Below are 14,394 nucleotides of genomic sequence, written 5' to 3'. Positions count from 1 at the left end.
GTGAAATAAACTAAAATGAAATGTTATTTAATATGTTGGACAGCTAAGAACACAATTGAAATTGAATAGCCTATTATGTTTCGGTTTCACTTTAATTTTTGTTGTCATAAATGATACTATGAATATGTAAAATATGATGCATGTAATGCAGGTCTAAGGTTAATGTACTCGGTACACAGACTAACCATCACATTGATCTCTAAAGCATTAAAATGTGTGATATTTTTCTCTCTGGCAATCATTTTCAGGGAAGGTCACAACGATACTTAAACTATTAAATTTTTCAGTAAAATAAAAACACACAGAAATTCAGTATTTAAATATAATACACCAGTCTTTATTACAGACACAAAATACAAAAATGGAACTTATAATCTTAAAAAATATTTAGTCATATTTGAGGCTTTGATTTGTATATTTTATCATAAGCTATAAAGGATAGAATAAAAACAAGGGCATTTGAGAGGTAGCTGTTACTTGTTGCTATGTTAACGGAATTGGAAAATGTTGTGCAACGTAATTCAAACTATCATTACAATTAATTCAAGATGCCAAGACATGTAATTTTGCAATCGCTTATCTACTCATTCAACTTGAACATAAGTTTATCGATATAATCTGTAAAGTCTGCAAGTTATAGTCGGTGAGACCTTGCAGTTTCTGAATTTGCTCGAATGTTCTCAGTAATATAAGTTAAAGTTTATGTACTTATTTGTAATAATAGTAACTATCACCATCTGTTTCCTTGATAGTAACTAATACCGATATCATTATCAGTTTCCTTGATTGTAACTCCATTAATTTGAACTATAGTACGCGCTCTATGTACTGGTACAACAACAATTTCTATATTTTTACATTTATAAACATATTTAGTCACGTTTCCTTATTGCAGTAATTTGCTTTTTTTGCATTTAGTGATACATGACATTTTTATATAAAATTGTTTATTATATGTCTTTCTCTAACTTAAAATTTACATTATCATTCTTTAAATAGTACCTACATATGTTTTACATTACAATAAGAGAGAACTAACATAACATAACTTACAATAAATACAATGAAATAGTGATATCACAATTTTACAAGTAACTGGGCTGTACAGCAGAGACTCCACGAAGTCTTGTTTTCTTTCTTCTCTTACTCAATTTAAGAATTAATACATTTAAACTTAGTTTATTTGTACATTGAAAGCATAGGAATTCTGAAATATTTATTAAGTTTCAGCAGGTTCCATAATAATTAACATAGACATACAATTTTAATGTTCCACATCAGAGTATGAAATTTCCATTTGAGATATAACCACACATATATTTGCTATTTCCTGACAATAATTCCTATCCTAGCAGAAAGCACCCAGATGTGATTGTTGAAGCTACTATGGTAACAGCAGTCTTTAGACAATCTCACACTTTTCACTTTCACTGATATGAATTGAAATGATTTACGCAGTATACAAACTATATGTACACAATTGTTTGAAAGTAGTACGTCTTCATAACGATGCCTTCAGTAACCAGATGCTAATTATCTTCTGGTGCCCTGGCTGACTGAATTGCCTGTAACAATACGGTACACAGTAAAGTAATAAATAATTTATTCATTTTTGGATGCAATCTTTTAATACCTATAATTACCAGAGACGAGAATTTCATTCAAATGCATGTTTTTATAGGAACATACAGTAGCTCAAACTTAGTACTTATTGAATTTCATTATTTTTCGGTTAAAAATAGGCCTATGTGTACTTTTTCCGTGCATATTTGCATGATTTGGCCTTTTTTTGGGGATGAAAACATGCATACTGGTAATGCATATTGAAGCAATTTTTAGCCTAATCATCTATACTAATAATAAATCTGTAGTCGAAATTTTTCTGGTAATTTTCGATTTTCCAAAAATAATTGGTCCTAACATATATAATTAACCACCCTGAAACCGAAAATCGCATTTTTGAAATTTTTGTTTGTATGTCTGTCTGTATGTTTGTTACCTTTTCACGCGATAACGGCTGAACCGATTTATATGAAAATTGGAATATAAATTAAGTTCGTTGTAACTTAGATTTTAGGCTATATGGCATTCAAAATACTTTATTTAAAAGGGGGGTTATAAGGGGGCCTGAATTAAATAAATCGAAATATCTCGCTTATTATTGATTTTTGTGAAAAATATTACATAACAAAAGTTTCTTTAAAAATTATTTCCGATAAGTTTTATTCTTTACAAAATTTTGATAGGACTGATATTTAATGAGATAAATGAGTTTTAAAATTAAAATAACGCCATCTAAGATGGTGCAATGAAATAACAAATGACTTCGTCTATAAGGGGCCTTGGGCAACAACAATCGAAAAAGGGGCCTTGGACAGCAACAGTCGAAAGCTATTAAACTATTCCTATGCACAGACAATTTAGTAGGCTTTTTTGTACATTCGTTTTCTGTATTTCTTAAAATAATATTTATGTACACACTCATTTTAATCTCAGAGAATTAATGAACAACGAGAGTGTATTGATTTAGTATGCAGTAATACTATGTTAGCTTAGCAATCCATTATTTTATAATTCAAATTTTAACTATGCTCAATTGAATCGTGTTAAAATACATAAAATAGACTATATATGCAATAAATGCAATGCAAAAAAAAAATTGGGTAATGAGCCAAGCAGATTATGTTGCGCTGTTGTAAAGGTTGTTGCTTCTGAGATTCAAGAGCTCCGACAACAAATTAAAAACTTTCTTATCGGAGTACATCCGTTATCAACGCACTTTTTATATAATATAATATAATATAATATAATATAATATAATATAATATAATATAATAATAAATATGTAGCCGAAAATTTTCTGGTAATTTTCCCTTTGCCAAAAATAATTGGTGTTAGCATGTATAATTATTCATCCTGAGACCGAAAATCGCTTTTTTGAAATTTTTGTTTGTATGTCTGTCTGTCTGTTTGTTATCTTTTCACGCGATAATGGCTGAACGGATTTCGATGAAAATTGAAATATAAGTTAAGTTTTTGTAATTTAGATTTTAGGCTATATGGCATTCAAAATACTGTACTTCATTTAACGGGGCCTGAATTAAATCGAAATATCTCGCTTATTATTGTTTTTTTGTGAAAAATGTTACATAACAAAAGTTTCTTTAAAAATGATTTCTACGCAAAATTTGGTAGGTCTGATAGACTTTTAAAATAATAATACAATACGTTTTCACCGCCGCCTCAGATTGTAGAGTTGTTGTTCCTGCAGTAATTCCCATGTGCAAAATATAACATTTTTGAGTAGGAAGAAAAAACACATTTATTCATTCCATGGCAATGGTACATAGGAGATCGTGAATTCTTACATTTTCGAAAGAAAGAAATATAATTACATATCACTGTTTATGCTGTATCACTATTTAAGTTATTTGAAGGTTTCAGAACCATAGTGGGCCAAGCGCCATTTACTGAAGACGTAGAAAACAAGGGTTAAAATTAAGTTATTATCATAATTCAATGGAACCATATAGCAAGTAATATAAAGTATACACAATAAAACTAAATGATATGTCAATCTTCATTAAACTATAGTTGCGTGTAATAACAAATAAGAAACATGTTAAAGGAATTGTCATTGCACCAAATGAGTGCTCTCTGGACCAAAATGATCGCAATTTAATTATTTAAATACAATTTCAATCAAGTAACATATTAAACGATTTATCCTTCTAACAAACACGAATGTTCCCTGGATCAAATGTCCTATTTTAATTACATAATTACTTTATATTTATTTCTAACAGGTGCAGCAGAGCACACGGGTACGGCTAGTGCATATAATATATATTATATTCAGTTTAAATGCATGTTTTAATGGTTTTGAGTGGACACCTAAGTTTCTCGATTTTTATAACCCCTATTTTAGTTTCAGGAATCAGGATTGAAGAAGGGGGGGGGGAAACTAAATAAAAGAAAAAAGTTCATTCAAGTTTGCACCCATAACTTCTTTCAATTTAGAGAGGTCATTCTCTGCCTACAAAAACATTAACTGACAAGCGCAGGAACCTCACAGAAACCAATAATTTAGAAATTATAATCTTTATTACACAACTTTTAACACTATATCACTTTGGAAAACGTATTATGTCTTTCACGAAATATACAAACACACAAACGCACATCCAAATGAAATTCTCAACACACAACTCAATTTCAGAACACACACACTCTTTGACTCACATTACACTACACAAACACACCCCCACAGGAAACAAAATAAAAGGCGCCAAGACCAGCAACAACCAATTCTGATGATGGCCAATAGCAGGCCGAAACATGTTAACAATGTAACATAACATTTAACACATGAAAGACATGTAATACGTTTTCCAAAATTTAGAAATGTTATTAGTTATTAACTGTGCAAAAAAGTGAAGTGAAATAAGAAATTTGGAACAAAAATGAAAGTGCATATTTAATGTATTTTTTGCTTGATCGTGCATGTTTCATAGTTTGATAGTGCATGAATGCATGCATATTTTGGGATTTTATAGTGCATGAAATTCTCGTCTCTAATAATTACTGATTAACATTATTGAACAAGTAATAACCGCTTTACTATGTTAATGTTATATAAATTCTGGTGGTACATTACCTGACTGGACTAGACTTCGGAGAATGACGCAAACCACGTCGAAATTCAGCCAGGTAATTTACCATCAAAATTTATATACTATTAACACAGTAAAGCAGTTATTATTTGTTCAGTACGTTAATCTGTGAAATAATTTAATTTATATGTAAAGAAAAGTTCGAATTTGAATGTTTTAAAATTACAGTATCAGAAATGAAATTATTCTTTTCATTCATTACATAATGTTTTGTATAATATTTACATGTTTATTACAAGAGGACAGTCCACGGTATGTAATTAAAAGTCCTATGTATTTAATTGATTATTTATTAGTCATTTTATTTGTCTAAAACTTTATATATTTATATCCGAACCAAACTCGTTATTTGTTAGACCTGTTTTCTGTGTAATATTTATTTGTAGGTTAACTGTTCAACCATTAGGCTAAACCACCTGACTAAAATCTTAGTCAGTCTCGAAAATATTTATCATCTTTTTTCATGGTGTCTGTTCAACGTTATTATCTACTAAAGTTCGCCATGATTAAAATGTCTAAGATATCAATATCAAACGAATACTTCCATAATAATATTTTAATACTTTATTTCTTATTTATTTAATTTCCTGACAGGCACTTTGCAAAAAAGGGGTATCAGGATAATAACATTCAGTGAATATTGAAACTTACCCTATTCCTCTTTTCTCCAAACTTGGACCAGAAAGTCATCTTACATGGAGTGTGTTGACCTGACCTCTGATTAAACACATTGCATGTGTCAAATGGGGGACAGTAGAGATGTAAACTAACAGCAGTGTCAACATTGCTCAAATTTTCTACTCTGTGGAGACCAAGTGAATCTGTGAACAAGAAAATAACTTGTACATACAGGGTGATTCAGTGATTAGGGGTGATAGAAGAAACAATGAACAACTTTCATACTACTACTACGATGGCATCACAGCCCAAAGTCGAGCCTTAGCCTCCTCAATTTTCTTCCTCCAACTGTCCCTGTCCTGTTCTAATCTCCTCCAGGCAGTTGTTCAAAGACAGTCCTGAGAATCGATCGTTACCACATCTATCCATCTATTTTTGGGTCTTCCAATTGGTCTTTTACAATGTATTTTCCCTTCTAAGATCTTCTTTGGTATTCTGTTCCCTTCCATCCGATAGACATGTCCGGCCCATTCAAGCCTCCTTAATTTATTGAAAGTAACAATATCGAAACTTCTATATAATTTATATAGCTCGTTATTATAACGTATTCTCCACTGCATATTTTCTTGCGCCGGTCCAAAAATTCTTCTGAGTATTTTGCGCTCAAATATACCTAGTTTAGCTTCTGTCCCCTTAGATAATGTCCAAGTTTCGCTTGCATAACAGAGAATACTTCTAATAATTGTTTTGTATATTTTAAGTTTTGATCCTTGTGCACATAGTTAGATTTCAATATTGCGCTTAATGCAAATAGGCCTTATTGGCTGCAGTGATTCGACTCTGCACTTCAATTAATTCGTTATTGTTACTTGTCATTACTGTTCCAAGATATTTAAACTTCTCAGTTTCTTCAAACATGTTTATCGTCAGATTAGGAGGGTTGTATATATTCTGTTTATTTCTTATTTGTGTCATCTGTTTGGTTTTACTTGCATTAATCTGCAACCCGATTTTAGCAGCTCCTTGTTCCAGGTCTTTATACACTTCTTCTATTGCTGTCAACGAACTGTCCCATAACATCCAAGTCATCTGCTTATCCTACTGTTTGAACGCTTTTGTAAACTAAAGTGCTGTTAGGATCTATACCTGTCTGTGTTATCACCCAATGTAAAGCAAGATTGAAGAGCATTGGTGCTAGAGCATCCCCTTGTTTCAGCCCATTATCAATATTAAATTGTTCTGTTGAACCACCATATATCTTCACTTGAGCCATGGTTTCTGCCATGGTCATCTTGATTATCTTTGGATGTATCCCTTGATGAATCATAATTTTGTATAACCCTTGTCTATTAATGCTGTCATAAGCTGTTTTTAAATCTACAAACAAATGGTATAAGTTGAGATTATACTCTCAGAACTTTTTTGTCATGCCTTTAACAGTGTAAATTTGATCTATGGTCGATCTTCCTGCATGGAAGCCGGCTTGGTACTCGCCTATGATGTTCTCGTAGTATTTCTCCAATCTTTTCCGGAGAATGTAAGTGAATATTTTGTACATTGTACATAGGAGAGTTATGCCTCTATAATTTTGGCACTCTAGTTTGTCTCCTTTTTTATAAATTGGGCAGATTATTCCAACTTTCCATTCTCTAGGCATTTGTTCTTCTTGCCATATTGAACAACTTTCATAGTTTGCCCATATTTAGATATCGTGTGAGTAATGTTGAATAACAGTGTGTTGATTGTCTTGAGAGAAATAAGAATGAATGCCAGAAAATTTGTTCCAAGACCAGTTTATCAGTCTCGTCTGCCTTTTTGCTACCTTGATTATAATTGAAGATCTCCCTCGAAAAAGGTTGTAACATCAAATTAACAAAATATGTGACTTCAGTGGAAAAAAAAGTAATTTTGAAGCATTCATTTATAACAATACATGAATGCATCCAATAGTTGAATAAACTTGTATCCTTGATTAGTGAAATGGTTCTGTTAGTAAATACAGGCCTAACGAAATATACCCCTGAAATTATTTTCTTTTCTCCTGAAGCGTGTATTATAGAGAATTTTGCTTATGAAGGTACGGTCACACGTAGCTACTTTTGCAGCGCTGCAGTACAAAAAAACTGCGCAACTCTTGTACTGCGACGTGTGAACAACGGTGCAACCCGAAAAGTAGCGGCTGCCGAACCTGCTGCCCGCTACTTTTCCATGCTGCGCGCAACTTAAAAGTAGCGACGTGTGAACAGGGTTCTCAGGGTTGCAGCCGCAGCATTTTTGATATCGGTTTTGTTGAAACTTTTGCTGCGGTTGCAACCAGTGTTACCACCCAAATGTGCCAATGATACTTTTATTGTTTGGATATATTTTAATGTTAAATGTGATGAAAATAAATTATTTGTAACAGTTATTAAATGTACAACACAGTCTGAGCATAATCGCTGACGATATAATTCATTTTTTAAAATTTCCGTAGAGTAGTTCCAAACAGGAGGGTTGCCAACATTGATTACGTGAATATACTGTTGGTTATCATTTAAGTATATAGGCGTTTTTAAAAGCTTTATAGTAAAAATAATGTCAATTTCTGAATACTAGTACGACAGAAAAGCAAATAATAGATAAGTAAGCTTTCGCATGAGTTTCTTAATAATGCGAACATAACCACAAAATGTATATTGAGAAGTCAACACGGAGATGGGAACCTGCAGCATGATTGCAGCTGCAAAAGTAGCGCCTTGCGTGTGAACAGACTCGCAACCTCCAGTTGCAACTTTTGCAGCACTCGGGTTGCGCAGCACGAAAAGTAGCGTGCAGCGCGCTACTTTTGGCTTACTTGTGAACACGACACGCAACTTTTGCAGCTGCAGTATAAAAGTAGCGCTGCAAAAGTAGCGACGTGTGACCGTACCTTAAGTTCCTTTAACGCAAATACAAAATCTAAATTCACGTTATTCGTCTTTTAGATTGCCTGAATTAGCTGAATTACGATTCTACAATTTGTATAATTTCAATTTGTTTGTTCTGTTCATTTTTTATACTCGTAGCCTACCTATAGATCGAAATGTTAGGTGATCCTTCTCTGTGCTTTAATGATGTGTAACTATATCTTACGTCACATGTGGTCTGTTACAAGTTTTATGTTACTTGTCGCTTTGTTGTTGATTTTAATTCAATTAGGCTATTAATGTTGTTTCTTCATGTATGTTTCATCGTTGTAATTAATTATGATTAGTAATTTGCATTAAAGATTTTATTATATAGATAGGCCTACCGAGTTCTTGTTAAGGTAACTGGTAACTAATTTGTTGTTATACTGTACCATTAATGTAGCAGACCTCGTTGAGGTCCAGCTGGGATCTGCCTATTTCCTTCAATGCCAGGGGATCGTCAAAATCGTCACCAGTATGCTCTGTTTTGGCATTGTTTCCGGGCCATGCATATCGCACCTCGCTGAGTGACCCCTGTAGCATCTTCATGAAGCAGTGTGCATCTGCGTGGTCGTGTATTGCAGAACCATGGCCTTCTCCCCAGCAGAGAATCATTAGGTTGAACTTGCCATTCCCCTCGTCCACCAGATTCCGTGTATATCTGAAATATGATTATCAGATTTTTCTTTGAAAAAATAAGCTTCCAACATTCTTGAACAGATATATAGGGTGAACACTAATTTATGGTAATAACGTGGAAGGTATGTTATACTTATGGTTCAGAAAAGTAGGCCTACATAGCTACATGGATGAATGGATGGATGAATGAATGAGTAGGCAGACAGACAGACAGACAGACAGACAGACAGACAGACAGACACACGAATGAATGAATCTTTATTTCTTAAAATTTTCATTGCTTCAACAGAAGCTCATTAAAGCCTATAATACTGTACAGCAGTGGCAAAAAAAAAAAAACTGCACCGACCCTTGTAGCTGATTTCAGAGCCTTGTTCACTCCAGAGCACGATAGACTGGTAACTAAGACTTTCGTGGTTCGAATCCTGCCTGAGAAGGTAACTTTTTTTTGTTCCTTATTCAAATTTATTCCAATACCTTTCGATTGCAGCGGTATTTTACTACTTAATTAATTTATTATTCCCAGAACATGAATTTTACCAACAATAAAAAAGTATTGGGAATAAATTTGAATAAGGAACAAAAAAAAAGTTTCCTTCCCAGGCAGGATTCGAACGACGAAAGTCTTAGTTACCAGTCTATCGTGCTCAGGGTGAACAATGCTCTGAAATCAGCTACAAGGGTCGGTCCGGTTTTTTTTTTTGCCACTACTGTACATAATACCAGAGATTCCCAATATTCCTTGGTTTATGGCTTCTTTAGTGACTCAGCAATTTATTACTCCATGGTGCCTGTAGCGTTAAAAAAAGTATCTAGGAGTTTAATATACTGTATTAAGTAAACTACTATCAAATGCAAAATTGTAAATAGCTATAACGGGTTTTCCTGTTTTCTGACAAATCACTTTAACTGGATAAGGCGAGTTTTGCATTTGATAGCCTCATTTATTTAGGACAACAATTGCCATACATAATCATAGAAACCTTCATGAGTCGCTGTTGCTAATATGGGCTACCGCTATGTGTCAAATATGGGATAGGTAGCCCATATTACCAGCACATTAACACGTTCCGTATTTTCACTATCGTGATTTGCGTTATTTGTTACAGAATATTGCCATTGATGAGACACAGGTTTCCTACTTATGTTTCTTTGTTTTTTCTAATTTTATTTTCAAATTTTTGTGGTAGCCCATATTTAGACCCTACTACCTATAGAGGACCAGTTCGTATGTATGCACATATCCATTGTAAAGACTGGAAAAATTGTATATGAATAATTACTCTGTATGTCAATAAAGATTTCCAAGCAATATGCCACACCATTTTCCATTATTATGAGGAAAACAAAATGGTAGCCCATATTTCCACCTTCTCCTCTACATGTTTTAGACAATTATAAATAGTTTACTTAGCCACTAAATAACTAGTTACACACTTTTTAAATAGGCCTACTCTATTCGACAAATCCTAAATAATCTTACAATACCTAATCGGAAAAAGTACTCAATTTTATTGTTTTTAATGCGAGAATTGAGCTAGACGCAAATAATTATTTACTCCATCATTGCGTTATGTGAACTTTGTTGTGACTGAAGGTCATGCTTCATATTATCAAATGTTATGTACAGTGATACAGTGATGTTTTTTATTGCTCAAACAAATCCACTTAACGTAGAACTTTGGATCTTAATTGGTAGCCAGACTTTGTGAAATACTAAACTATTAAAAGGCACTAAAATATAAAGGGCTTATGAAGTTAAGATTTACATAATGAATACAAAAATTATCAAAATTAAAAAGAGGGATTCGATTGTAGCATATTAGGCGTATATTATAATAGAACAATATTATGATCAGAGGCTTAAAAATTAATCTATGTCACATGTCTCCAAGGTGAAGATTTATCCATTACTTTTAATTTACAATTGTTTGAACATAATCTTCGCAGTGTCTCATGTATTGAGATGGTTATTTCGGCTTAGTGGGATTCCAGCATGAAAGTTTGTCTCCATAAGTGAATAATATGGTTCATGTAGATAATAAATAGGAGTGGAGAAAGACTACAGCCCTGTCGGACACCTCGATTTATGGGAGCCCAGGTGGAGAGTCTATCGTCGATTTGTATAGCAATTAGGTTGGTTTTATATATATATATATATATATATATATATATATATATATATATATATATATATATTGCAGTAATGAACTGATCGATTAGGTACATTATCATTGACCAGTATCTCGAGTAGTTGTTGTCTCTGTTAACGTTATCAAAAGCTTCAACGAAATCAATAAAACCTACATGTGTGTATATGGATCTTCTAAGCCAGCGCTTCTTAAACTTTTGAGTTGGAGGACCCCTTTCATGTGATTTGCATTTTGCCGGATCACCGAACATTTATTAACTTTATACTTTTGCTAAGTACAAGGCAAGAAAATATATTCATTTGTATAAGCTATTAATTTTTCGCTTAACTACTACAAACTCAAGTTTACTTGACAAACTTTGTAAAAATTATCTTTGTTAATAAGGATAAAAATCCCCGCTTGTGCTGATTATCTGGTTGGGTTTTTTCCGAGGTTTTCTTCCCCAACCGTAAGGTGAATGTCAGGTAATCTATGGCGAATCCTCGGCCTCATCTCGCCAAATACCATCTCGCTATCACCAATCTCATCGACGCTAAATAACCTAGTAGTTGATGCAGCGTCGTTAAATAAACAACTAAAAATTAATAAATAATAATAATAATAAAATCATAATTCGGCGGTTTATGCATTGTAGGGAGTAAGGAACTGGCCACCCTACCCTATTATCTCCTGGCCTAGTTGTCTCATGAGTGATGCCAATAATAATAATAATAATAATAATAATAATAATAATAATAATAATAATAATAATAGAGTTATGTTTTACATTTTTATTAAAATTAAAAGATATTTATTACTAGGATTGCACAGTCCACGTATTGTGAGCCCCTATCACGACGGCATGGCGCGTCCTCAGGTTGCGGACGCCTCCAGATATGGAGGGTAATCTAATCCGTGGCGCTTCAGCCCGTGAAGGCCTAGACCGACCAGCCGGCTGCTGGCCTCACGCCCACATGCCGAAGCAGAGGTGGACGATCATCCAACCAGAATGGAGGTATCGTGTGGTTAGCACGATGATCCCCCCAGCCGTTATAGCTGGCATTCGCAACCGGATTTCGCTACCTATCGTAGCTCCCCAAGTGCATCACGATGCTGGGTGGGCACCGGTCCCATACACTGGCCGAAATTTTATGAGAAAATTTCTTCCCCCATGAGGACTCGAACCAGCGCGCATTTCGTAACGCGAGTCCTAGGCGGGATGCCTTAGACCGCGACGCCACGGCGCGGGACATATGTAGCTGCGAATATATTAAATAAGCAGTCGTAGACAGCCGATAAGGGGTGGTCCTCCAGCTGAGGGTTGGGTGAAGGGCTAACAACCCATCACCCTAAAAAAACAGCTTGTTACGAATCCATACAATAAGCCTCTGAATGGGACTGATTCTCTAGCACGACAAAAGAGGTGGGGCATGATGATAGAGATTGGATTAATCTTGCACAGGATAGGGACCGATGGCGGCCTTATGTGAGGACGGCAATGAACCTGCGGGTTCCTTAAAAGCCATTTGTAAGTAAGTAGGATTGCATAGTAATTTTGTTACTGAAATAAAAAATCAAATTTTAGTTTGGAAACTCATCTGCCAACTCCTGATTATTAGGTCTTGGATCCCGAAGGGTCCGCGGACCACACTTTAAAAATTACTTCTGAACTATTGGTCTGATTTTGTACACATTCAATATTTACACGAGCCAATTACCGAGAAAGATGCACATGAAATATAATAATGCTTAATAACGAATTATGGGCCTCCATTTGAAATCAAACACACACAATGGCGAGATAGTCGCAATTAAATCCCAAGATTTTCTTCGTAATTTACTATATCAGGTAACATAAAATAAAAAAAATTAAAGGCTGAGCTAGTATAGATGAAAACATCTTTGGCTTAGAAAGATTAATTTAAATTGCTAATATTCATAATGGGAACACTGAAAATTGAGATCGATTCATAACATGAGTTGGAACGAATAAATAATATAGCTTTTTTTTCTAGATTTTTTTTATAATTTATAGGCTATACAGCTTTAATGACTGTAGTGTTTATAGGTAACCTATTATTTTAACTTAAAAGCAGTTTCCGATAATGTGGACAATGAAGGTTAGGTTATTTGTGGTTAAGGGGTTAAGTACAGTTTACAACAGTAAAATTTTTGGAAATATTCAAAATTTTTTTCTTCCATTACTATATCTTGTACAATAATGAAAATTGGTATGTGTAAAACACTGTTTTTCTGCTATATGAAAAAAAATATATTTTTACGATTAAAAAAAATTATTTATATATTTTTTCAAAATTCAAAATGGTGGCACTTCACTGAGCAGTGTTGCAGCGTTTCCCTCATAACTCATACACTTTTTAACTTTTTTATGTTCTCTCTCTCTCTTTTATTTTATTGCTGAAACTCATGTTTACAATATCATGCTCTTTGAATTATATTCCTTAATAAATAATATTTTTTATGCTCGACCATGCCGAAATGTACTAATTATACATCTGGTAGCAGTCCTTTAATGCATGTCATTAAAGTACACCTACTCATTAAAGTACAGGTCTTCAGCCAATGATAACTCAGCTTACATGTGTTCAGCCAATGACAAGTCAGCTTTGTACCGTTATAAAACCGCAAGTATCGATTATTCTCGGATATGCAATCGAAAGAGAATTAGCGAAAAGTCACGGAGGCTGGAAATCCAATATTGTCGCAGAAGGTTATGTTCTGTTACTATAATAATTAGCGTTAATTGTAAATAATATTCAAATAAATTCAATTTGTCATTTCGTTTTTCAATGTCGAATTCAATAATCAAGGTTATAATATTATAATATTATCAAGTTTAACGGGACTACGTCAAGGTCAATGACATTATTGTTCCTCGGAAAAAATCAATACTTTCGCGTCTGCGCACATCTCACAATTCACGACCTAGAACAAGGTCACTTCTGATCTTGTCAGTTACAAATAAAATGTATACATCTGAATACCGGTAATTTCAAGTTAGAAATATGGTCGAGCATAAAAAGTCGTATGAAACTCGCCTATAATGGTAATTAAGAAGCTCGTATGAAAATTATGAAACTCGCTTGCGCTGGTTTCATAAATATCCATACTCGCTTCTTAATTACTATCATTATAGGCTCATTGCATAATGTACTATTTTATTTTGTGTTACAAGAAAATACTGATATTTGACCATTTTTTAAAATGAATTTATTTTTTATCAGACAATCTCTCAAAGGTAGAGAAGTGATTTTGCATCATATTGTGGACATGACATGCATAAATACACACAAAAAATTTGAATAGTTTTTGAGTTATGAGGAAAAGGCTTCATCACTGCACAGTTAATATATATATATATATATATATAATATATAATTATTT

At 33.5% G+C, this 14,394-nt stretch overlaps 1 protein-coding gene across 1 annotated transcript in view; it reads right to left on the bottom strand.

Annotated features, from left to right (window-relative positions):
• Positions 1-308: 308 nt before the first annotated feature.
• Positions 309-14,394, bottom strand: part of LOC138704132 (cysteine dioxygenase type 1) — a 48,300-nt gene continuing 34,214 nt past the window's right edge. Inside the window, exons 3-5 of the mRNA XM_069832086.1 lie at positions 8,611-8,879; positions 5,325-5,494; positions 309-1,565 (exon numbers count right to left, since the gene is read on the bottom strand). Of these exons, the coding sequence (XP_069688187.1) occupies positions 1,530-1,565; positions 5,325-5,494; positions 8,611-8,879 (475 nt within the window). The 3' untranslated portion in view covers positions 309-1,529. The remainder of the gene's footprint in view (positions 1,566-5,324; positions 5,495-8,610; positions 8,880-14,394) is intronic.

Source organism: Periplaneta americana, chromosome 1 (genome assembly GCF_040183065.1).
Source record: "Periplaneta americana isolate PAMFEO1 chromosome 1, P.americana_PAMFEO1_priV1, whole genome shotgun sequence".
In the NCBI taxonomy this organism is placed as follows: domain Eukaryota; kingdom Metazoa; phylum Arthropoda; class Insecta; order Blattodea; family Blattidae; genus Periplaneta; species Periplaneta americana.
This window is presented reverse-complemented; position numbering and strand designations above follow the sequence as displayed.